Source organism: Ranitomeya variabilis, chromosome 6 (genome assembly GCF_051348905.1).
Source record: "Ranitomeya variabilis isolate aRanVar5 chromosome 6, aRanVar5.hap1, whole genome shotgun sequence".
In the NCBI taxonomy this organism is placed as follows: domain Eukaryota; kingdom Metazoa; phylum Chordata; class Amphibia; order Anura; family Dendrobatidae; genus Ranitomeya; species Ranitomeya variabilis.
In genome coordinates, this window is record NC_135237.1 from 63230374 (window position 1) to 63256922 (window position 26549).

A 26549-nucleotide genomic window follows, 5' to 3' on the forward strand; every position below is an offset into this window, starting at 1 on the left:
TTTATGTAACTAATAAAGATTTATATTTTTCTATGGGATAATGGGATATTCTTTAATAGCACTTTTTCTGGGCAGTTTTTGCACAGTTGAGGTTCTAGCTGTGGTTTACTGTAGTTACTATAATGGGATTGTTCCTGTTGAGAGTTTTGGTTTATCTCTACCATATTCTGTATATTATTTTCTATTGCACATATAACGTAAAGAATTTGTCCACTACTCTGACAACTCCTTATTAATTCTCCCATTGCAAAATAATAACACCTTTACTCACCTCCAGTGCCGGCACCATTGCTTGCTCATTTTCTCTGGATGTATGTGATATGTCCGCAGGTGGGGAGAGTGAAGCCAGCGCTGATTGGTGGCAGGGATTACGTGACATTACAGTGTTATGCAATCCCTGAGAGAGCTAGTGCCGACACCACTGGATCAGTGCCAGCCCCGGAGGGGAGTATAAGTATTATTTTTTTTACAAGGGGGAAATATGAGGATTCAGAAGGGGCTGTCTTTAACCCCTTTAATCAATGAGCTACCCCAGAGTAGACAACTCTAAAAATGGGAAACTTTGCCTGCATAGTGAGAGATGAGGAACAGGAAAGATTAGGAATGACTAACACCTGCTGGGATATGACCTTCACGATGTTGGCAGCATCAATTTTCATCTCAAAGAAATATTCTTTGAATCCTAAACCATCTATTTACCTGCTTTAGGCAGACATGTATTTTGGGTTCAGTGCCAGCAGATAATGCTAAATTTAATTTAGCAATTTTGTCAATACCATGTTTTCAAGTAATTTCTCACCTACTGAATTGAATTGCAGGTTGATGAAGTGTTTTCTTTTCTTTTAGATAGATGGGAGGATGTTGAATGTCACCACAGGGAAATAGGAACACAGTAATTTAGGCTGTAAAATAAAGCTTATGTCAATAGCTGCATCTGGACAAGAAAAATCATGTTTTGCTTTTGCTTCTGGCTCCATGTGTTGTACTGGGTTTATATTTTCTTTCATCATATTACTCAATCTGTATAGAAGTTGTGCTAAATAATCCCAGATTAGCGCATTGATTGATGATGAGATTGAGCGGTTTAACTTTTTCTTACATTTTTAACCTAAAAGAGTTCATTGTATTGGTTTACTCATTCCCGAGCTGAACTAAAACGTTGTAAGATCTATGCAAAATAATATCCAAGAACAAACATGGAAATGGGAGACCATGGATATGGGATTTATTTTTCATTTTAACCCCTTAACGTCCAGTGACAGATATATCCAACATTGGACACCTCCCCCTGTTTTTCCGGCACATGACAGCTGATCTGATCAGGTGTCATGTGACCCTAACAGCAGCGGGTGGAATCGCGATCTACTCACGGCTGTTAACAGGTTAAATGCCGCTGTCAAACTTTGACAGAGGCATTTACCATGCAAGTGCAGGAAGCGCGTCATTACCTCCTCCACATGACCGTGGGTCGCCGATGGGTTGGCATGACAACCCGGGGTCAGCAGGAGACCCCTGTGGTTGTCATAGCTGGATCGCTATGAGCGCCGCTCAGCGGTTGACACTCATAGCAAGTGAGTATATCTGCTACATAGAGCAGGACTACAGCCCTACTCTATGTAGTACAAGTGATCAGATGATCGCAGCTTCTAGTCTCCCATGGAGACTATTGAAGCAAGTAAAAAGTAAAAAAAAGTTTTTAACAATGTTAAAAAAATAAAAAAAATATAAACGTTCAAATCACCCCCCTTTCGCCCCATTCAAAATAAAACAATAAAAAAAATCTACACATATTTGGTATTGCCGCTTTCAGAATTGCCCAATATATAAAATAATTAATCCAGTCGGTAAACGGCGTAGCGAAAAAAAATCGAAAAGCCAAAATTACGCTTTTTGGTTGCTGTAATATTGCAATAAAATGCAATAATGGGCGATCAAAAGATCGTATACACACCAAAATGGTATCAATAAAAACATCAGATCAGCAGACAAAAAATAAGCCCTCAACCAACCCCAGATCCTGAAAAATGGAGACGCTATAGGTTTCGGAAAATGGCACCATTTGGTTTTTTTTTTTACAAACCTTGGATTTTTTTTCACCAGTTAAATAAAAAATAACCTAGACATGTTTGGTGTCTATGTGCTTGTAATGACCTGGAGAATCACATTGGCAGGTCAGTTTTAGCATTTAGTGAACATGGTAAAAAAAATCCAAAAACAATTGTAGAATTGCACTTTTTTGGCAATTTTACCGCATTTGAATTTTTTTTCCTGCTTTCCAGTACACGAAATGGTAAAATCTATGGTGCCATTCAAAAGCACAACTCGTCCTACAAAAAAAACAAGCCCTCACATGGGCACAGGGGAGCAAAAAATCGAAAAGCAAATTACTCCTAGTCCTTAAGGGGTTAATATTCTTCTATCATATTTACGCTTTTAGGTTTTATCCACTTGAATTTTCTCGGTATTGTAGCAGCCACAAATTACTGTGCTATCTGCTTCTCTTTAGGTTATGTTCACACAATGAGCTATTTAAATTAGGCCACTTGAGTTTTTTCATTGTGTTTTTGTGTGCGCTTTTTTAAAGTATTCAACGTCAAACAAGAAAAATGATCTGCAGCACCCGTGTCTGGATACTGATTCAAACAAACAACCCGCTGATTGGCATCACCACTCAGATTCACGGGTGCCCACTCATAGAAAAACAATACGAATGTCCTTGTGGCAAGTAGAAAAAGAGTGGCACTCACTGTCCTTAAAATTCACTTTATTGCGGCATTGTTAAAACATCCAGGTCAGAAGAGTGACATGTGGAATCACCAAACAGGACACGATCGTTTCGCGCAATGGCGCATAAGGAGCATAAGCTCATCTACAGGGCACATTTCAAATCTGCAAAATGTCATTTTCTCTTGCGGGTACGCTGAGTTTTATGTGTGGAATTTCCCCATAGACTTGTATTACATGCGGAAAATCCACAGGTAAAAATATGTGCATGTGTTTTTATAGTGTGTTTCCATGGTGGAAACACATCAAGAACAGAAGTAATCCAAAACTAAGTATGTCAATAAAGTTTTGTCAAACCAGGAAGTTTAAAAAACAAAGCAGCTTTATTTAAAACATAACAACAAAAACGCCACATACGCGGTGCATGCAGGAGAGTAGGAAGAGATCCCAAACAAGTACAATTTTAAAATTAATTTTATTAGATATATTGTATTAAAAACAGGAAAATAAGAAGCAAAATGCCGTCAAAGGGACACCGAGCAATAAGAAAGATAAATGTTTGAATATACTCAATTGCACAAAGGGGATAAATACACATTTAATGATTCCCCCTATAAAGTAACAAAATAATAATACTCTAAAGAGTAGTGCTTACTAGTAGTAGTAGTAGTACCTCACTATGTGGCACCACCTGTAAGCAGGTTTGTGATGTTTCAATCAATAGAATATAACTTCTTATGACTAAAGATGGGTAAACTAATGGTGCATTTGCTATTATAGCAACCAACAGGCTTGCGTGTCACTGATCGTAGCTCAGGAAGTATGTATGACGCAATGCAAGTCTATGAGTCCGTGAAAATAAATTGGACAGCTCTCGGGTAACATTCCAGTGAGGTCCGATTTTCACTACCAGAATGAATAAGGTGAAGAAGCTTTTTTTCTCCACATTTTAAAAAATGTATGCCATTCTGATGAAACTCTTGGATGAGGAAAAAACGGTCATGTGACTCTACCCTTAACCTAATTCTCCTCAAGGATATTAGATACTTAGTAGAGTTTAAAAAAGACATCAAGGGAATGGGATCTTACTACTTCCATGTATAATTTATAGGTCCCTTATATATTGCCAGCCATAGATGCCAGCCATAATGTCATCCACAGCCTCATACAATGGAGCCACAGAGCTGTCGTACAGCAATAGTCCCCAAGTTCCAGCTTTAGAGCCACCATTGCCAGGAGGAAGACCACCCATTGTCAGCTAAAGTCCCAATAACTAGAATCCCTATCTGTAATAATTAATAAATCTAGTTCCGGAAGCCGGACTACTGAATATTATCCATCATGTTCTAAATATATCATAACCTCTATGGATGGAAATATATTACTGACTGTAGCATTTATTATATGTGTATTGTATTCTTGCATTAGAAAAAGCATGTCTCTGGTGGGTGATGTGTTTGTCTGTAATGATCCATTTATCTCTGTATTTATGTTACAGCCGAGCAATTTTCTGCAGTCAAGATAGATTACATTGATTTATACACAACTTTTCTTCCGTGTTATTAAACTTGCATGTCGGTGTATGTAAACTCTAGCACAGCCTGGGGAATGAACCATGTGTGTAATACATATTTAAGAGCTTTAGTAATCTTGTTTATCCTTCGTTTATAGGGTGTTTGGGAGTTTGGGATAACATTACATGTTGGGATCAAGCTAAATTTGGAGAAACGGTCACTCAGTCATGCCCTAAAGTGCTGCGACATTTTTTCAGCAAGGATGGTAAGTTCGGAACGTAGAGATATTATTTGTAGACCTACACGCACATTTCCTTTATCGACCATAGGAGACCTCGTATTGACTTGTTATTTTTTCCACCAATCCTTCTTCTCTAAGAATAAATATGATGTGAAGTTACATGACAGCAGTGTTCGTTAACCTAGCAATTATAGGGGTCTGGAATATTGTCATTGACTCAGATGGCCACATACCACGTTTAGCCAGAGATGAGCATGGGGTATACAAATAAACACATTTATGGGATTTTATATGGACAAATCTTCAACTTGTGTTTCCACAATCTGCTTTTGGTTTTGAATAAATAAATTCAGAGGGCAACAGGTCCAGATATATGGCCAAGTAAACAAGCCTTGTATGTATCCTAACCCTGTCGGAAGGTAAGCAGGGCCAGATCCTCTATAACAGTGGTAAACACAATACCCCAAAACCCATGACAGTCTGCAGGAAAATATTTTAAAAAACAGTGTCAAGAAATATATTTCAGCAAAATTTTCATAATATGATATTATTTATCACATACTTGTCCACTTTACTTTAACACCCAGGAGACTCCTGAAAAAAAAAGGGATCTCTAATAGCCGTTTTAGAGTTGGCAAGTCTCCCTTAATGCTTCCTTTGCCTTGTCATATCTCAGGTGTCCAGATATTCAGTCAATACCCAATAACCCTATATTTAGTAGTCCATCCGTCTTTCTGAAGTAGAGTTATTTTTTTATGGTTTAAATCTGATTATTACAGATGAGGATTTTGTAGTTAGTAGCCAGCAGCGGGAATTGTTTTCCCTGGAAATGGTGGCTATTAGGGCTTTCTCACACTGGTGTTTATCGGATAGCACTCGGCCCAATTTTATACTATAGGGCGGTATAGATCTGCAACTATTTTCTGAAGGTGATTCAATGGCTCCGATATTCAGATCATGCGCACCCATACAAGACTGTGGGTGTGAGTGAAACATCGGACTGCGCTCAGATGTCACAATCCGAAATACGCTCACAGAGACAATGGAGAAGATAGAGAAATAAAGTTCTACATCTTCTCCGCACTTGTGCTGCGAATCAGATCACTCTCAGATGACACTTCCAGGCTCGGACTGGCCCAAAGGGGAACAGGGGAATCCCCCGGTGGGCTCCTTTGTGGATCTGGGCCCCTAAACCCACTGTGTAGGCAGTACTTGACATAAATCACTTGATTCACTGTGTACAGAAAAATCAACATCTCATCATTCATTAATCAAACTACCCAGTTTATTATTATATAGAGATATAGGTAAATTTGTGAACGAGGGTAGTGTAATAATTGTATGCAGGTGAAAAGTGGACCTCCAAAGTCAATGTTACTGGTGGGCCCTTGGCACCCCAGTCCGACACTGGACACTTCAATAAAACTCTGACAGAGTTTGAGCTGAGCGTCATTAGCATAATTGGCCTGCTTCTCTCCCATGAGAGAATCTATGCCAGTTTGAGTGAACCCTAAAGCTGGAATTTGGGTACTCCACTGTTTGATGACTCTGTGGCTGATAATATATAAGGGATCTGTGGGGGGCACTGTATGGGGTCTTGTAGCTGCCAGTAAATGAGGGTTTTGTGGTTTTCTCAGTAGATTGGAGCTGGCACTATATGGGGATATGTGGCTCAGAGGTTGGCTGTGGTGAAGGCATTGTGTCTGGAGGTGCAACTGAGCACACACTGGCACTGTTATTAGGATATTGGTGTTGGTATCTTTATCTTTTCTGAGTACTGTGCTATTGGCATGAGCGAGTGTACTAGACTGGAGCTGATCTTTTGAAATTTGAATTCACCGGCTTCGACACATTTTCCAAAAATTTTTTCGTGGATTCCATCTTTGGAAATTAGAGAGAGAGAGAAAAACATTTCATTTCAGTAGGATCTGTCTGATCGGCTTTCTCAGTGTATCTGGAGATGGAATCTAACTCTGCCATACTCAGTCCTGTGCCTTACTGCTCCATTGGGAACTACTGGTCTCCAGAGGGGATTGATCTGCTCATTACCAGTATGTACATACAGTATGCTGTATATATATATACATATAAATTGATATCTACAGATATTTACAGATATATATATTGTGTGTATATATACGTAGATTGATATCTACGCACTCTGGATTGTGGTGTAGTTATCTCAAAAGTGAATGCAAATAGAAATTCAGAAATTCCCAATTGCAATATCCTTTTTCACCAAAGAGAAGTTTTAAAAGTTTGCAAATGTGCTTTCTTATAATTATTTTGATGCCAATTATAGGGAATGTATAAAGCTATTAAACTATTGGAATTCACATGCTACATATAAATACACACATGGTTCAACTATATAGCCTGTCTATGGTGACATTACAGATTGATGAGCCATTATATACATACTGTACAGAAATAAGCCATTCAGTGTAATAATTGTTTTGTACTGGTGCTGATGCACTTCCACACCAACTGGAGACACTAGCAGTAATAATTGGACAGCACTACATGGATGATTTCATTGCTGCCAACAATCCTGAACTTAACTGGAATGTTTAATTTTTAGGGATATAATTATATCAAATTTTTGGCTGAAAAAGCAGAGTTTATATAAATCCAACCCAAAGTGGATGATTCCATTTGGGTTGGGGTGTTCCCAGGTAGGTACAGGACATTTCTGTTTGGGACTGGAGACTTAACTTAAAATTCTTTATGCTTCCAACAGTTTTTATTTACATATTATAGAATAGTACATCAGTCACAGTCATGAAAGTCCCACTGCCCAAATGCCCTCCTATAGCAGAATGCTGAATTATACTGTGATTTTTATATTAGTTAGTCATGGTACAATTTTTTTCCATAATGATTATCCAGATTATTAACTGAAAAAGTTGTCATGTGCTTTGCCTGGACCCAACTGCACACACAAATGCAGCCAAATACATATTATTATTATTATTATTATTATTATTATTATTAACATTTTATTTACAGCTCTGGCAAAAATTAAGAGACCACCCCATCAAAACCCTGTCATGGGCAGCCCAATCTCCAGACCTGAACCCCATTGAAAACCTCTGAATTGTAATCAAGAGGATGGTGGATAGTCACAAGCCATCAAACAAAGAAGAACTGCTTACATTAGTGTGCCAGGAGCAGTGTGAAAGACTGGTGGAAAGCATGCCAAGACGCATGAAAGCTGTGATTAAAAATCATGGTTATTCCACATAATATTGATTTCTCAACTCTTCCTGAGTTAAAACATTAGTATTCTTGTTTCTAAATGATTATGAACTTGTTTTCTTTGCATTATTTGACGTCTGAAAGCACTGGCTATTTTTTAATTTTGACCATTTTTCTTTGTCAGAAAAAAAATACAAAATTTATTGCTTGGAACTTCGGAGACATATTGTCAGAAGTTTATAGAATAAAAGAACAATTTACATTTTACTCAAAAATATACTTATAAAGAGAAAAATCAGAGAAACTGAACATTTTGCAGTGGTCTCTTAATTTTTGCCAGAGCTGTATTTCCTTTAGTCTTGGTCCTTCACATTACAATCCTAATAGGGAAAACCAAAATATTATGTTACCTTAGGAAACCAAGTGACATTGTGAAGACTGATTCAGAATGACAAGTAGTTACAGCACACAGAATGTCTTCATTGTCCTTTCCACTTGTAGATGGAGGTTTATTTTTACAGTATGATATTTTTAGAAGTGATCACGTTATTATTCCTTTCATTGGTTGGCTTTACACATTGATTGAACTATTTCAGACAGTGACCGGCAGTTACATGTCGTTTAATTTTCAGCATGCAGCTTGGGTTACTCAGTTTGTGTCATCGGTGATAAAACAGTCAAAGATTACTCCCTTACAATCTATTTAATTCATGTATTCCAAATTCTGTAAGAAACAGGAGTTCGAAGATTAAAATGATCAGAGAGGCGTTTACTGGCAATCTTGAAAATTCAACCATTTCAATCTATGGCATACAAAGAAAAGACTGTAAGAGGTGCTTTGGTTGGTGCAGGGTGTCCCTTTAAATATTGTGCATTCACTGTACCTTGTTGAGCAGAGGGGTAGATGGTGAAAGTAATGCAGACAGATGCGTTCAAGTAGATTTTACTCATTTGAAGGCAACAAGATTGATTTCTCTTTAGATGCAACGGGCTTGAACAGAGGTAGACATTTCATACACAGCAATAAGCTAACGGTGGGGACACTATGCTTCTATGTGTGACAGTCTGCTGGCAAACACCTCAGCAGCACCTTCTTCATCCGTTTTCATTGTCACAGTCACAGTGCAGCACAGTATATAGAATCATAGTATCAAAGAATCATGGAATGTTAGCGTTGGAAGGGACCTCCACAATCGTGTCCAACCCCCTGCTCAATGCAAGATTCACTAAACCATCTCAGACAGATGAATAAACCGTAGTATGCGCTAAAAATGACTAAGTAGAAAATTCACTCTTACCTGCCTTGTAGAGTGGATTGTGTACGATGTGTTTAGTTTGGAAAAACGAAGGCTAAGGGGTGATCTTATGTTAATGTATAAATATATGAGGGGACAGTACAAAGACCTTTCTGCTGATCTTTTTAATCATAGACCGGTGACAGGGACAAGGGGGCATCCTCTACGTCTGGAGGAAAAAAGGTTTAAGCATAATAACAGACGCGGATTCTTTACTGTAAGAGCAGTGAGACTATGGAACTCTCTGCCGTATGATGTTGTAATGAGTGACTCATTGCTTCAATTTAAGAGGGGACTGGATGCCTTTCTGGAAAAGTATAATATTACAGGGTATATATATTAGATTCCTTGATAAGGCGTTGATCCAGGGAACTAGTCTGATTGCCGTATGTGGGGTCGGGAAGGAATTTTTTTCCCCATGATGGAGCTTACTCTTACCACATGGGTTTTTTTTGCCTTCCCCTGGATCAACATGTTAGGGCATGCTAGGCTATGGGTTGAACTAGATGGACTTAAAGTCTTCCTTCAACCTTAATAACTATGTAACTATGTAATCCTAATGATCCATGCTGGGCAAAATTGCGGGAATTCTAAATTCTGGACCTGTGCTGAATTTGTGAGCAGTGCCGACCGGCCATGTCTACTCAAACACCTGTTCAAAAGATCTACCACCTACTAGATGCATGACATCACTGAAAATACAGTCTCCCTTCAGGTAAAAAGAAAAAATTGCCTCTTGTCCAATGCGTTTCTGCTATTATGACCACCTTCATCAGGGATAACATCCACAGCTTATGGCACCAAATGTCAAGGGCAGAAAGTAGGTGGACCAATGAGCTTGGACATGTATCTATATTAGAACTGCCATAAGCTGTGGATGTAATCCTTGATGAAGATTTTCAGAATCGCAGAAAACGTTGGAAAAGAGGCAATCCTTTGTAGCTCTTTTGAACAGGTGTTTGAGTATATATGGACGTCTGACGCTCTCCCAGCACTGTTCACTCACAAATTCAGCATGGGTCCAGTATTTAGGATTCTTTCAATTTTGCCCAAAACTGATTCTTAGGATTATACATCATGAACAATCCACTCTACAAGGCAGGTAAGAGTGAATTTGTTCTTTACACATCTCAGACAGATGTCTGTTCATCCTCTGTTTGAAGACTTCCATTGAAGGAGAACTCACCACCTCTTTTGGCAGCCTGTTCCACTCATTGTTCACTCTCACTGTCAAAAATTTTTCTTACAATATCTAATCTGTCTCTTTTCCCTTTCAGTTTCATTCTATTGCTTCGTGTTTCCATGTGCAAATGAGAATAAGGATGATTCCTCTACACTGTGACAACCCTTCAGATATTTGTAGACAGCTATTAAGTCTGATCTTAGCCTTCTTTTTCACAAGCTCAGCATTCCCAGATCCTTTAATCGTTCCTCGTAGGATGAAGTTTATAGTCCGCTCACCATCCTGGTAGCTCTTCTCTGAACTTCCTCCAGTTTTTCAATGTCTTTTTTAAAATGTGGTGCCCATCATTCCTGCTATTTAGGGACACCTTCTCTGGGAATGTTGGACCCGGAATATTTATTCTAAAGCTTGCATCTCTCACATCATTTACAGTTGGTACAGCAAATATATGTCAACACACTGGAAAGTATGAAATAGTAAATTATAAAGAACAAAAACTAACATTAGCAAAGTTCTGTATGGCTCAAAAGCTAGCAACAGTCTGTGAAAATTGTAAGAGAGCGGAAAATCAGATGTAACCTTCTTTGAGAGGGTCTTAAACAGGACCCATATTATGTTATTAGAGTTTGCAACTAAGGATATATTATTTAGTTTACTCACTTATAGAGCACCATTAACTCCACAGACATCAGCATCGCTGTCCCCATTGGGGCTCAATCTAAAATTCCCTATCAGTATGTCACAAACATGGGGAGAACACACAAACTCCTTGCAGATGTTGTCCTTGGTGGGATTTGAACCCAGGTCCCAGAGCTGCAAAGCAACAGTGCTAAACACTGAGCCACCATGCTGCCCTGGGTCCAGTGTCCAGAGGGTCGATTTCCCACCCTCTGTTGCCAGAATAATAGTCCTGTGTTCCTCATTAGAATGAATCGTAGGTCGAGCATGCATTTTTTTACTGTTCTGTATGTAGGAATGGGAAAGTAGCTGAACGCTGCATGCAGATGTCTCCATCAGTGCCGAAGACTTTGCATGGATTGGCAGTAGGCATGTCCAATCAAACAGTGGACATGGGATGCCATTCTAGTTTTCCAATCTAGCAGTTATCATCTATCCAATGTATAGGTACAACTTTCTTATGGCTGGAACAGTTTCAACAGCTATAGAGTTATGCTGTGTATTGTACATTGCAGCATAAGGATCGTACATTGACAGCGAATTATTGAGAAATTATCATTTCTTTTGCCTTGTGAGTTGTTTCTGCTTTTATAAATGTGGCTATATTTCTGATTTATTTGAAGCAAAAAGGATTGTAAGTGTTCTCACAAATATATCGCCATCATCATTTTGTATTTCTAACATGCTGTACATGTTAACGTGATTATTTTCACCGAAGAATCCTAAAAATCTCAATGTTTTTTCACTGCAGGAAATATTAGCCGAACCTGCACAGTGCAAGGATGGTCTGACACATATCCGGACATTTTTGATGCATGTGGGCACAATGAAAATGTTACTCAAGTTAATAAGGTGAGTCATGCTATGTTATTAACTAGTAAATTATTTACCCAAGAGAAATGTTTTATTATATTCTTCCTGACTACAGAGGAGACGCTTTGTAGTCAGAATCCACTTCTGAGTTACAAATATATGCTGCAAAATTTCAAAATTCAGGGTTAAAAAATAAATAATAAAGATATATCAAAAAGTATAACATTGCATATTTTATAGCATTGACCTCAAATTATCCAAAAGTCATCTTGTGCTTTGGGCACATTACATATTTAGTTAATTTAGAGGCTCCTGACTTTTGGCTCATTGTACACAATACATTTTCATTACCATGAAAGATATCAATAATGAAAATGACTTTGATTATATAAACTACCGTAACATGAATCCCATCTGTGATTTGCTAGTACCATTTGCTTTCTCCTTTGCATTTGACCCTTGTGTTATTTTAAATTGCAGATTGATATTTATATTCAGAAATAAGATATAGAGCTCAATAATTACGTTTAACCTGAATCCTTTAATAGGAACCGATGATGTAGGCTACAAAGCTAGCAATCACTTGCAATGAAAAAGTCAATTTAGAAGAGTAAATTTAATAATCTGCTAAAAACTAACCTGAGCATGAATAATCTGTAGGAGTTAAACAATGAAATCTAGAATAGGGTTGGAGAAAAGCATTAGTGCAGAAGCATTTTTTTCATCAGTTTCTAAGGGAAGTGCATAATCAGATTTACATACTGTATGTATATATGTATGAGGTCAAGCTGCTTAACCCACTCTGTATTTGCTATTGAAAAAACTACATTGAGGATAAAAAAACCATTCCATAAATGTCTGATAGTATGAATACATTTAGAGAAGAATGGTAGACATAAGGGGAGCCCACAAAGTTAACTGTTCTCCTCTGGATCCTTTTATACTGCTTCTGATGTACTGAATTGGCCTGACACACACTCAGAAAGAGAATGAGGATCAGCCATATTCTGATTCAATAACTAAGCTGTAAATGTGAGGCTCTAAAGACACAATTTCTTGGCTATTTCTATGTACCAGTACTCACACGAAGAGATTTTATCAGATAGCTTGACTCAACTGCAGAAGCATATATGAACATTCCAGAAGAAGGTTTATTTTCAAGCTGATTTCTTGTAGTTATGAACAATTACAGTAGGAGTAACTGTAACAGCTGCCGTAGGTAAGACTGTTCTGAAGTACAGCTCTAAGACATGAGGATCTTAACCTGGAAGACAAACAGAGAATGAGGTTACTGACATCAGAGCTAGGAAGGTGGACAGATAGAAACGGAGGACGAACTTGTAAAAGGCAAACCTTATTCCGTAGAAACTCAACCACAACAATGCAATGCAATACCGTAAGATTCCCATGTCATGGGACTTGACAAGGCTAGAGACTAATTTATTGATTAATACATTTTACTCACTTATATAGTGCCATTAATTGCACAGCACTTTATAGACCGCAGCATCGCTGTCCCAATTAGTGCTAACAATCTAAATTCCCTACCTTTGTGGCTGCTTTGGAGTGTGGGAGAAAACCCACGCAAACCCAGGGAGAACATTCAAACTCCTTGCAGATGTTGTCCCCTGTGGTAATTGAACCAAGGACCCCCACACTACAAAACAGCAGTGCTAAAGACTGAGCCTCTGAGCTGCCCACTTGCATTAGGCCAGGATCATATTAGCGTTTGAGTCCGCAGCATGGTGCTGCGGACTTTTTTCCTTAGCTCCACCTACTTCCACATGCATCATGCGTACCTATCTTTAACATTGAGTACATAGGGACATGCGTTGTATGCAGATGCATCCGCATGCGTCGTTTTGACATGCCCACCGAACGCAACATGTTGCATTTTCTTGCATTCGGTGGGCACGTCAAAATGACGCACGTGGATGCATCCGAATACAATGTATGTCCCTGCGTACCCAATGCTAAAGATAGGTATGCAGCACGCAAGAGGAAGTAGGTGAAGCTAAGGAAATAAGTCCGCAGCACCACACTGCAGACTCAAACGCTAATGTGAGCATATTGCTACACAACACATTATGACACGGCTGCACTGCAACTGAAATTCAGTCCTGGAGTTTGAAAGCACAGAGGCCCATATAGCTCCCCACTCATACACCTGCTTCCATTACTATGCCACACCAGGGTGTCCTGTTACAAAGGCAAAATGATGCATAGAGTGTGTTGAATTTAGACGCTGAGTAGCTTAGAGGAAATGCTAGTGGAGGAGTCAGAGTCTTAGGGACTCAAAGGCAACATTTGGGGATTGGCCACACTCCACCGCCACCATGTTTATTGAATGTGTTGGCACCATGGACATTGTTGAGTCTATAAAGACATCTGTCCTTATGTCTATATGTATGTAAATTGACCATAACCACTGTCGTAGGTCGACTCACACAGATGCTCACAGAAGTAGACACAGGAACGTTTATTCTGCCCATTTATTTAAATCACACCATAAACCAGGGTTCAACAAAATAAACATATACCATGATTAAGGCTCTAAGCTGAAACTCGTCAGTTCGTTTGTTATGGATATCTCATGGTAACCAGCATATTTATGTTTTAATATTGGATCAATAAAAGCAAGTTTTATTTTTCATCAGCTTTTGTCATCGCTGGAAAAATCTTTCTGTTTCTTGGTGCAACAAAATAAACATGGCCTTTCTGGCAAAACCGGGAAACAAAAAATTACATATAGCACAGGCCTTAGGCCTTTGGGAATCCGCTCACTCAGGGTACAATCAACAGAGTCAAGCACAGTTGCACACAAACACTTCCCTGGAGCTCTACTGCCTCCAGACCCACAGAGAAAAAAACTCAGTGGCTGGACATTTAACTTGCCAAATCATACCCTTGGGGTGGAGATATGGTGAGTAACCGTCCCACCCAACTCTTACAGCTACTCACAAAAAACCCAACCCTGTTATGGCCGATTAACCCATCTCAGCACATAACATGCTGGAGAGAATCCTCTGGGTTTTCACATCACGGAAAGTAGCAATCTTTGTGATACATATCTCCCCTCACCTACATTGCCAGTGACCCTATCACACCACATATTACAAGGTTATACAGTAGTGACTAAAAAATACCACCATACCAATCATTAAGCAAAGCCACTGTATTAAGATCAACATTTCTTTACTATGACTATATTTTGGTAAATACCAGTTCTACACCAGTGCTCTGCAGACCAATAAAGTGTATGATATACAGATAAGTCCAGTGGCAGGTGATGTTCTCAATGATCATAGCCATTCACAATCCCTGTTCTTTGCCAGTCGACCCAGACTGCCATGACCACTTCCATCCATGGACTCATCTCTGCTAAATGTAACATACAAACATGTTTGGATCATCACTTCTCCAGCACCCTGCTCATTTTTCTGCACTGCTGTATAAACCATATAGTGTTATCCATAGTCTCAGTAATATTGCTCCATCTATGCCATGCACAATAATGGTGCCCTATCAGTGCCTCCATACAGTAATAATGCCCTTTTACACCCCCCACGCAGTACTAATGCTCCATCTGTGTCTTCTCAGAGAAATAATGCCTCTAGTTGCTTTTACATAGTAATAATATCCCCTCTAGGTCTAGACAGAGTTGTAATGCCCCCTCTATGTCTTAATATATCAATAATGACCTCTCCGTGCCTCCTCATAGTAATAGTGCTCCTAACTCTGCATCCACATAATAGTGCCTAGCAACATGGGCGGACATACCGCCGGTTCAACCGGTGCTGCTGCACCGGGGCCCGGAGGCTCTGGGGGGCCCCTGCAGGGCGGCTAATATAGAGGGCAATCTGGCCAGTCTTTCCGGCTCCGGGGGCCCCCTGGCCAGATTGCCCTCATGTGCGGCAGGCAGGGAGCAATCCCTGCAGCTCTGCTGCCTGCAAGAGAAAATGGCAGCGGATCTGCAGGGAATGTCTCCATCCTGCTTCCTGTCTCACACTCACACAGACAGCAGCGGCTGAATGACATCATCATTCCGCGCTGCGGCTGGGCGAGACAGGAAGCTGCCGGCGTGCAGCTTCAGGATAGGATCCGTGCGCAGAGGTGGGACATCTCCTGTCTTCTTCACAGCTGCTCCTCCTGTCTGGTGCTTGTTGTTAGATCACCCCCTTCTCCCTGCACACACTTCCAGCCTGTGCAGAACGGCGTCTGCACACTCATGGCTGGGAGGAAGCTGCAGCTGTGTGCAGGACCTCAATCACCCCCTGAACAGGAGGTAAAGAACGGTCTGAATGTGACGGATTGTTTGCAGCGTAAAGAGGGGAGGCAGGGGCTGCAGTCAGAGACTACAAGCAGTGATTTACTGACTGTGACCCCCGGAGCTTTGTGTTCTCTGGTCAGTGCAGGATTTTCATCCACACACAGCAGGGACCAGAGAGCTCAGAACTCGGGAACACAGTCACTAAATCACTGGGTCTATTCTCTGACGGGTCTCCAGTCATCACTGCAGTATCAGATCCAGGCTGGGACTGACCCCTGAGCCCATCCCCCAGTGAAGACTTTTTCACATATACTGTATCTGTTGCATTAAACACACAGGTACAATACATAGACACATATAAGGGTACTAGATGGTGGCCCGATGCTAACGCACCGGGTATTCTAGAATATGTATGCGTAGTGTATAGCACAGGCCACGTAGTATATTGCGCAGGCCACGCAGTACATTTCGCAACCCACGTAGTATATTGTGCAGCCCACGTTGTACATTGCGCAGCCCACGTTGTACATTGCGCAGCCCACGTAGTAAATTGCGCAGCCCACGTATATTGTGCAGCCCACGTACATTGCGCAGCCCACGTTGTACATTGCGCAGCCCACGTTGTATATTGCGCAGCCCACGTTGTATATTGCACAGCCCACGTTGTATTTTGCACAGCCCACGTTGTATAGTCACGTAGTATATTGCCCAGCCACGTAGTATATAGCACAGCCATGTAGTATATTGCCCAGTGCACGGAGTATATTGCACAGCCCATGTAGTATATTGCCCAGCCCACGCAGTATATAGCAATGTGTGCATCATATCCCTGTTAAAAAAAATAAATAAAATAAAAAATAGTTATATACTCACCTTCCGGAGCCCCCGGATCCAAGCGAGGCCTTTACCGACGCGAGGCATTTAACGACACTCCTCGCGCGGTCCGGTCCCAGGAGTGCATTGCGGTCTCCCGAGATGATGACGTAGCGGTCTCGCGAGACCGCTACGTCATCATCTCGCGAGATCGCAGCATGGAGCGGTCACCGGAGCGTTGGGCAGGCGTGTTGTCGATCAAGGGGCCGACGGATGGTGAGTATATAACGATTTTTAATTTTTTTTTTATTATTTTTAACATTAGATCGTTTTACTATTCATGCCGCATAGGCAGCATGAATAGTAAAAAGGTGGTCACACAGGGTTAATAGCAGCGGTAACGGAGTGCGTTACCCGCAGCATAACGCGGTCCGTTACCGCCGGCATTAACTCTGTGTGAGCGGAGGGGTGTATGCGGGCGCCGGGCAGTGAGTGCGGGGAGTAAGGAGCGGCCATTTTCTTCCGGACTGTGTGCGTCGCTGATTGGTCGCGGCAGCCATGACAGGCAGCTGCCGAGACCAATCAGCGAACGAATAACCGCGACAGAAAGAAGGACAGACAGACAGAAAGACGGAAGACAATTATATAGTAGATGTTTCCACTGTCAGTAAACTCTGCGGATTGGACGCTGTGTACATCCGCAGCATCCAATCCGCAGCAGCCGGATGTTACAGCATAGTGCATGAGATTTCAAGGAATCCAATGTCCACTATGTATGCAGTGGCACCCGCAGCTTCCCTGCGGAGACGGACATGCGGCGCATCTTTCTAGACCGTAGCATGTCTATTTATCTTGCGGAGACGCTCAGTCTCCGCAAGATAAATATCACAGTCCAATGTATAGAATGCGGTGATTCCGCATATGTTCAATGAACACATGCGGAATCATCACTCGTACAAAAGCCGGCAGCGCTTTGGACTGAGCGGACATGTGCTGCATCCAAAGCGCTGCCGATTCCTGACCATGGAACCATACCCTTATACATTAATGTATAGTATGTCACATATGCAGTAGACACAGGTGTTTATTATACATGGGCATATTCTACAGTATATGTATGCATTTTATATAGGTATGTGGTCAGTATTATACATTAGTATTTGTAAGCCAAAACCAGGAGCGGCGATAAATGCGGAAGTGGTGACGTGTTTCTATTATACTTCTCCTCTGATTGTTCCACTCCTGACTTTGCCAAAACAAAAGCTGCAGGCTATATATGTAATCTGGTGTTTGATGGGAACTGTTAATGTGTGATTGGTGAGGACGTGGTGCAGAAGTGGAGTTTTTCCATGAGTGGGCAATGAGACTGTGGAAGGTTCGAGGTGTGGAGGCAGAGCTGAGGTGAAGCCTTAGCGGAGTCTCAAAGGGCCCGAAAATTTTGACAGCATGGGGCCCTGAAATTCCTAGTGGCAGCCCTGGGTGGAGGAGAGGGCAATGATGGGGGTGATGAGGCAGAAGGCAATGATTGGGTTGATGGAGAGGGCAATGATGGGGCAGAAGGCAATGATTGGGTTGACGGAGTGGGCAATTATGGAGGTGATGGGGCAGAAGGCAATGATTGGGTTGATGGAGAGGGCAATGATAGGGTTGGTGGGGGAGAAAGCAATTATGGGGGAGGTAGAAAGGGCAATAATGGGATGGTGGGGAGAAGGAAATGATGGAGGTCCTGGAATGTTTAATGATGGGGTGGTGAAGAGGAGGAAATGATGGAGGTCGTGGAATGGGTAATGATAGGGTGGTGGGGAGAAGGCAATGATGGTGGCAGTGTAAAAGACAATGATGAGGTGGTGGGGAGGAGGCAATGATGGAGGTGGTGGAATGGGCAATAATGGGGTGGTGGGGAGAAAGCAATGATGGAGGTGGTGAAGAGGGCAATTAAGGAGGTAGGGAAGAAGGCAATAATGGGATGCGGGGGGAGGAGGACAATGAGGGATGTGGGGGATTGGGGTGAGAGGAAGGGGGATTGGGATGAGAGGAAGGGGGATTGGGATGGGAGGAAGGGGGATTTATAATGGATTTGGAAAAGGGGGAGGTGGAGAAAGACGTTATTATCGATAATTATTATGTCTAACACAGTCCCTTAGTATAAAGTGTACTCACTTATTATGTATAGCACAGTCCCTTTGTATATAGTGTACTCACTTATCTTTAGCACAGTCCCTTAGTGTATAGTGTACTCATTATGTATAAAACCATCCTTAGTTACATAGTTTCCTCTTTTGTTATGTATAACACCGTCCCTTATTACGTACCATCCTCTCTAGCTATGTATGATGCCCTCCTTCATTATATAGCTTCCTCTGCTGTTATGTACAGTGCAGTCTCTTGCATAGTGTATTCTTGATATTTTTGTTATTCACAGCGCCTTCTTTTATTACATAGTCCCCTCTCTTGTTAGATATAAAATGACTACTGATGGAGGAGCCGGTGACCAGACTACCAGTCCACCAGCTCCTCCTTTAGAAAAGAAGCTTTCTTATGCTCCATCAGCCATCATTGCATTTTACAGCTAACAAGACAGGACGGTATGTAATAAAAACACAGGGCTCTATAAAATTCAATATGTAAGGGACGGTGCAGTACATAATAGGAGAGGGCACTGTATAATAAGGGACGGCAATATACATAATAAAGGAGACTATTTAATATATATACATGTATGTGTGTGGAGATATATATATATATATATATATATATATATATATATATATATATATATATATATATAGCTTTGTCGCCTTTATAGGAGGGGGGGCCCAGACACAAAATCCTGCACAGGGGCCCCAAGCTGTCTGTGTCCGCCCCTGCCTAGCAATGCACCTCCACAGAATCATAATGCCCCCCCATGCCTCCATAAGTAATAAGGTCCCCTGCTATGTCTCCAAATAGTAACTGTCCCATATGTACCTGCATATATTATTATTGCCCCTCTTTGTTCCTCCAGATAGTATGAGTACCCCTGTTGTGCCTCAATATAGTACTAATGCTCATATTGTGCTTTCATAGTTATGATAATACTAGTGCTCCCTCTGTGCATCCAAATAGTAATAATGCCCTCTCTATGCCACCTCTAAGTAATAATTGCCCCACTGTGTTTCCACATAATAGTAATGACCTCTTTTGCCAGGTAATAGACACAAACTAAACTAAAACTCACCTCAAGATGAGACTAGAGTCTCATAGAATATAAGTATTATTATAAGTGCAGCACTTCCATCCAATGAATAAAAAACATTTTATTATAAATCCATAAAAACAAGCAAATCCAAGTGAAAGGGAGTTAAAACTGATGCTTCTTTCATGTAAACAGGTGCCCTTATTCATATTACTATTTATTAGTTTTTTGGCATAAAAGTGTAGCGCCCCCACATAAGGGCAATGGGGTACTCGGTACCGGGTCCATCGGTTCTCAGTGGGGATGTCACGGTGGCCCGACCCGGTCCGTGGCCCTTTGAGGGACGTCCAATAAAGGAAAGAGTTTTTATGGTTTTGTGGAAGGTCTTTAAAGGGGTAGTTCGTGACGCCACCTGTGGTATTCGATCAGGGTGAACGACGCTGCTTGGGGGTCCACTGGGGTGATGTTATGGCAGCAAGATGGTATACCTTCCCACAGGTGAAGTATGTCCCCAGGGCTTCCCAGAAGTGTAGATGGTGATGGTGAATGAGGTAAGGCGCAGGGAATAACGAGGACACAAGGTTGCAGTCTCTTTACCTTTTACTGAAGACTTTAGCATCCACAGTCCAGGGTACAGACCACAGGGCAGGCAGAGTCCAGCCGGTCTGAAGGCAAATCCAGAGTCCCCTTATCCAGGTGGAAATCAGTAGCCTTCCTACTAACGCCTGTGTGTTGTAGTACCTCCCTGCTGAGCTTCTCGGTAAGGTCCTCACAACTGTTGTAGATGTTCTAGATGTTATTCCTTCCTCTCTGTCCCCCAGATGGTATGGATAGGACAAACCCGTATGACTGATGGCCTGAGGCTTTTTACAGGGACCCTAGAGACGCCCCGACCCCCACAAGTTGCCACCTTGTCTCCTAGGTATTAAGGTTGGGCAGCCAACTTGGAATTGACTGTCCTGCTGGTCTCTGAAGCAAGGCTTGGAGACGGTTGCTCCCTCGGTGTTCCGGCCACCGGCTACATGCCTCAGAAGGAGGCAGCCTTTTGCAGGGCAGAACTCCTTCTGGTGTTATCTCCTTGTGCTATGTTTCTCACCCTCTACAATACAATTCTCTTCGTGTCCTTTGTTAGGATGCTGCCGCACGTGGGGCAGGCGCAGCTCCGTGTCTTTCTGTCCCGCTACACCTCTGACAGGATCCCACCCCTGTCAGGGCCCTCTGTCTGCAGCTCCGATGTTTTTCCTTTCCCCCCTGTCTGCCTGACAGGTGTTGCCTGGGCAAAGCCCAGTCAGCTTCTCTCTAACTTTCCATCCAGCCCACCAGTTTTACCCTTCTGTGAGGAGTACCCTAGTAGATAGGAGCAAGGCTCCCCCTGGTGGTCTGGAGTGTGAAGTGTGGTGTATGGTTTGTGATACCTGATAGGAAGATCTCCTTTATTGCCATCAGATGTGATATCGCTCCCCCTGGTGGAAGAACGACATCACTGCAACGACCAGGACTCTGGGGCGCTGCAAAAGCTTTGACAAATCGGGGCCTATGTCTTCTATTAGGTAGTGTGGACTGCCAAAGTCTTGAAAAGGGCAACCCAGACATCCAAGCATGGCTGCTATAATATAAATAATGTGCATTACAGCACTAATCTCTCATGTTCTCACATTCTTTTGACTCGACTTTCATAAATTTGTTCAATCAATAAATGAGTTAGCATTTTTATTCCACTTACAAGAACAAAGTATAAAAACTAGACCACACATATATAAAATAATATGTGTATAACATACTCCACACAGCACCATATCGTTAACGTTTCTAGTCTGCAAAAGCAGAAGGTGAAAAACTGATTTAAGAGTTCCCGAGACTATGACTCAATGGCCATGGCATACCGTACCTTATCCAAATATGGTGCCTATATTTCTTGGGCATAAATGCAATAATTCCGTAAAGCCATTAATAGAATGACATATTAGTTTAAAGGCTGAGAATAGTTTACTGGATTTCAGTACAAACAATGGTCAAAAAAGAGCAGAAACTGGCCTATAGTAATGTAGTCGTACAATATGCACGTGGCAATAAAGCAAATGTAGGGCGTAAGTAATCGCAACTTATGTAGTTGCAACGGCCTTACAACGTCCTTGTCATCTAATGTATACTTGCACATTCAATCTACTCCATGTATTAATGCAACAAATGCTGATATTTAATCTTTTTTTAATTTTAGGCACTTTTAATATATTTCGTTTTAGCACATTTTTTGTGTAATTTTACTTTGCAAGATGTTTTTAGAGTATCTAAATAACTAATAAGTGCAACAATACAAGCCAGAAGGTTTGAATTGACTAATCAGATTACTAGGGAATCATAAGGTGGGTCCAGGCTTTTACATAATAATGGACCCCAAAAGTCCATCAGGAGACAACTATATTTTGGGCTGACTTTGGAGCCAATCACTTGCCAATCAAATATAAGCAAAGAGGAGTTTATTCGTAGAATCAGACTGCAAAGGCATCTAGGTCTGGATCAAGGCTGTAGGTACATAGTTGAGCCTCATGGTTGCATTATTGATGTGTTTTTATTGATAATGTTTTTACTTTATTGTGTACATAACCATGTTCAGAAAGACAAAGCATCATTTAGTGCTGCTTGTGTCACCCCACGCTTAGCAAGAAAATTGAGGGGCAGCTTATCCCAGATGATGGTGGCCCTCCTCAAACTTAGCTTTAGCATCTGGCCGGGTTTGCAAAACACATTTTGCTTCAACATTTTTAAAAGTAGTAATTTTAAGTAGTAAGAGACCTGACAATTGATAATAGGAATAAAACGGTAACAACATGTAGATAATTGGAAGCCAACTTATTGCTGTGTTTACTTTCCAAATGCCTTACAAGACTGAAAGTGAAAATGTATTTATGACTTGTTACTTCATTTTCCCTAAACAATAATGTTACTGGAGTAACTGTGAATAATACAGAGCCTGGAGGAGTGAGCCACGGTCACAGAGAGGGAAGGGGTGACTCATTCACTGCTATATTTGGAATACAAATTTTGGAAAGGACTTGAAAGCCACCACTAAAATCACACTAGTATACAATGCCTGCTCATAAATGAAAGGTACTTTTGCCAGCAAAGTAGGAAAAAAAAAGTTTTCATTGATAATGGTCTAAAACTAATTTTTAATGATTTTTCAAGACATATTGTACTTCATGATAGTGGTAAAATATCTTCTACATGACTTACATTTATTTATTTAAAAAATGGAAATTTTGAAAAATTAAAAGTTGCAGTTATCAAACTTTAAATGTTTATACCCTTAAATCAGAGTTATACCACACAAAATAGTTACAGTAATAAATAACATTTGTCACTTATCTACTTTATATCAGCACAATTTTTGAAACATATTTTTTTGTTAGGAAGTTAGGAAGGGTTAAAAGTTGACCAGCGATTTCTTATTTTTCCAACAAAAATTACAAAATCATTTTTTTTAGGGTCCACATCTCAATCGAAGTGACTGAGAGGCCTATAGGACAGAAAATACCAAAAAGTTACACTATTCTAAAACTGCACCCCTCAAGGTGCTCAAAACAACATTCAAGAAGTTTATTAACTCTTCAGGTGCTTCACAAAAAAATAGACCCTAAAATTTGTTGTACAATTTCTCTGGAGCATGCCAATACCCCATATGTGGGGGAAAACCACTGTTTGGGCACACAGTAGAGCTCGGAAGGAAAGGAACTCCATTTGACTTTTTGAATGTAAAATTTGCTGGCATAATTAGTGGATGCCATGTCGCATTTGGAGTACCCCTCATGTGCCTAAACAGTGGAAACCGCCCACATGGGAAACATGGGAAAACATTTTTTTTAAATTGACCCCTCAGGGAACTTATCTAGATGTGTGGTGAGCACTTTGAACCCTCAGGTGCTTCACAGAAGTTTATAATATTGAGCCATGAAAATAAAAAAGTCATATTTTTCCCACAAAAATGTTAATTTGGCCAAAAATGTAGCATTTTCACAAGGGTAACAGGAGAAAGCGTACTACATAAATTGTTGTTTAATTACTCCTGAGTATGTCAATACCACATATGTGGGGAAAAACTACTCTTTCAGTGCACGGTAGTGTTCGGAAGGGAAGGAGCTCCATTGGACTTTTTGAATGCAAAATTTGGTGAAACAATTTGCGCACACCATGTTTGGAGAGCCCCTGATGTGCATAAACAGTCGAAACCCCCCACAAGTGACACCATTTGAGAAACTAGACCCCTCAGGGAACATCTATATGTGTGTTAAGCACTTTCAACCCCCAGGTGCTTCACGGAAGTTTTTAACATTGAGCCGTGAAAATAAAAAAAATCAAATTTTTCCCACAAAACTTTTTTAGCACCTAATTTTGAATTTTCATAAGGGTAACAGAAGAAATTGTACCTTAAATTTTGTTGTGCAATTTCTTCTGAGTATGCTGATACTTAGTATGTGGAGGAAAACTACTGTTTGGGTGCACAACAGGGCTTGGAATGGAAGAAGCACCATTTGACTTTTTAAATGCAAAATTTGCTGTAATAATTAGCGTACAATATGGCGCATTTGGAGAGCCCCTGATGTGCTTAAACAGTGGAAACCCTCCACAAGTGACCCCATTTTGGAAACTAGACACCTCAAGGAATGTATCTAGATGTGTGGTGAGCACCTTCAAACCACAGGTGCGTCACAGAAGTTTATAAAGTAAAGCCGTAAAAGTGAAAAAAATCACGTTTTTCCCACAAAAATGTTCTTTTAGCCCCAATTTTTTTTATTTTCACAAAGGTAACAGGAGAAATTGGAACCCAAAATTTGTTGTGCAATTTCGAGTATGTAAATACCCCATATGTTTGGGTAAACTATTGTTTGGGCGCATGGGAGGGCTCAGAAAAGAAGTGACGTTTTGGAATGCACACTTTGATGGAATGTTCTGCCGGTGTCTTGTCGCATTTGAAGAGCCCCTAATGTACATAAACAGTGGAAATTCCCCCACAAGTGATGACATTTTGTAAACTAAACCCCTCAAGGAATTTATCTAGATGAGTGGTGAGTACCTTGAACCCACAGGTGCTTCACAGAATTTTACAACATTGATCTGTGAAATGAAAAAAGAATTTCCCACAAAAAATGTTGTTTTAGCTCCAAATTCTTCATTTTCACAAGGATAGCAGTAGAAAATGACCTACAAATTTGTTGCCAATTTCTCTTGAGTACGCCGATACCCCTTATGTGGTTGAAAGCAACTTTTCAGGCACAGTGGGAAGCTCAGAAGGGAAGCACCATTTTGGAGTTCAGATTTTGCTGAACTAGTTTGAGCGTGACATGTCACATTGGCATAGCCTCTGATGTGCCAGAACAGCAGAACCCCCCATAAGAGACCCCATTTTGCAAACTAAACCTATCAATGAATTAATCTGTGGGTGCAGTGATCATATTGACACCACGGATGGGTCACAGGATTTTATACAATTGAGCATTGAAGAAAATATAATTACATTTTTAAGACCAAAATTTTGTTTTAGCCCCAGATTTTAAATTTTCACACTGAGAAATGGGTAAAAATTGCACCAAAATGTGTCCCACAAGTTGTGCTGTATGTGAAAATACCACATATGCGGCTGTACAGTACTGCTTAGCTATACAGCGAGACTCGGGAGGGACGGAGCATTATTTGTCTCCTGGAGCACAGATTTTCCTAGAACAGTTTATGGACTCCAGATACAGAGCCCCTAAGTGCCAGAAGAGCAGAATCCTCCCTCAAGTGACCCCATTTTGGAAATTATACCCCTTTGGGAATTTATCTACAGTTGTAGAGATGATTTAGACTTCATAGGTGCTTTCCAGAAACAAGCAACTGTGGATGTTGCTGAGTGAAAATTGCAAACTACCATTGTAGCGACCAGTATGCTGTAGTGACCAGTACGTTGTAATGCCCATACATTGTGCCCAGATCATGCCTCTGTGCTCTCATCGCTACAGAAATGCCAAATATGTGGACACTGAATGTGGTTTAGATACAGTGGGGCTCAGAAGGGAGGGGGCATTTGGATTTGGGAGTGCAGAATTCGCTGTATTTCTTTTGGGGGTCGAGGAGCCATTTCCCTTTTCCAGAGCCTTTGTGCTACCAGTAAAATGGTAGCTGTGTATATTTCCATTGACAGATGATGGACCTGAGTGGGGGGCTTTGTTTTTTTGCGTGATTGAGTTGAAGCTGTTTTTGGGAACATTTTACATAGCATTTTGGATCACATTTATCTGATGCTCTATGCTGATCACTTACATTGGTGTTTCCATCTAGATCTTTAAGTGACGTGATTCAAATAAAACCCTCCCGAGGGATCAATTCACTATAATGAGGCAGCAGAGTTACTCTGGACTTCATCTGGCCTCTGTTCAGCGGTGTCCTTCTTTTCAGAGGTGCACAAAATGTGGCCAACAGCACTTTTATGCACGCCTAAAAAGATGAACGCTGCCAGATCATAGGTCATACGGCATCCCCAGCGTCCCCATGTGCCTCATTATAGGGAATATTCCTCCTGAGATTACGTCTGAATCATGTATTTCAGAGATTTACACGTAAACCCCAGTGTAAGCTCTCAGCGTAGAGTGCAGTATAAATGTGTGCAGA

The 26549-nt window shown here is 41.0% G+C and overlaps 1 protein-coding gene across 1 annotated transcript in view; it reads left to right on the forward strand.

Annotated features, from left to right (window-relative positions):
- Positions 1–26549, forward strand: part of VIPR2 (vasoactive intestinal peptide receptor 2) — a 96846-nt gene that overhangs the window by 21283 nt on the left and 49014 nt on the right. Inside the window, exons 3-4 of the mRNA XM_077268553.1 lie at positions 4396–4503; positions 11585–11685. Of these exons, the coding sequence (XP_077124668.1) occupies positions 4396–4503; positions 11585–11685 (209 nt within the window). The remainder of the gene's footprint in view (positions 1–4395; positions 4504–11584; positions 11686–26549) is intronic.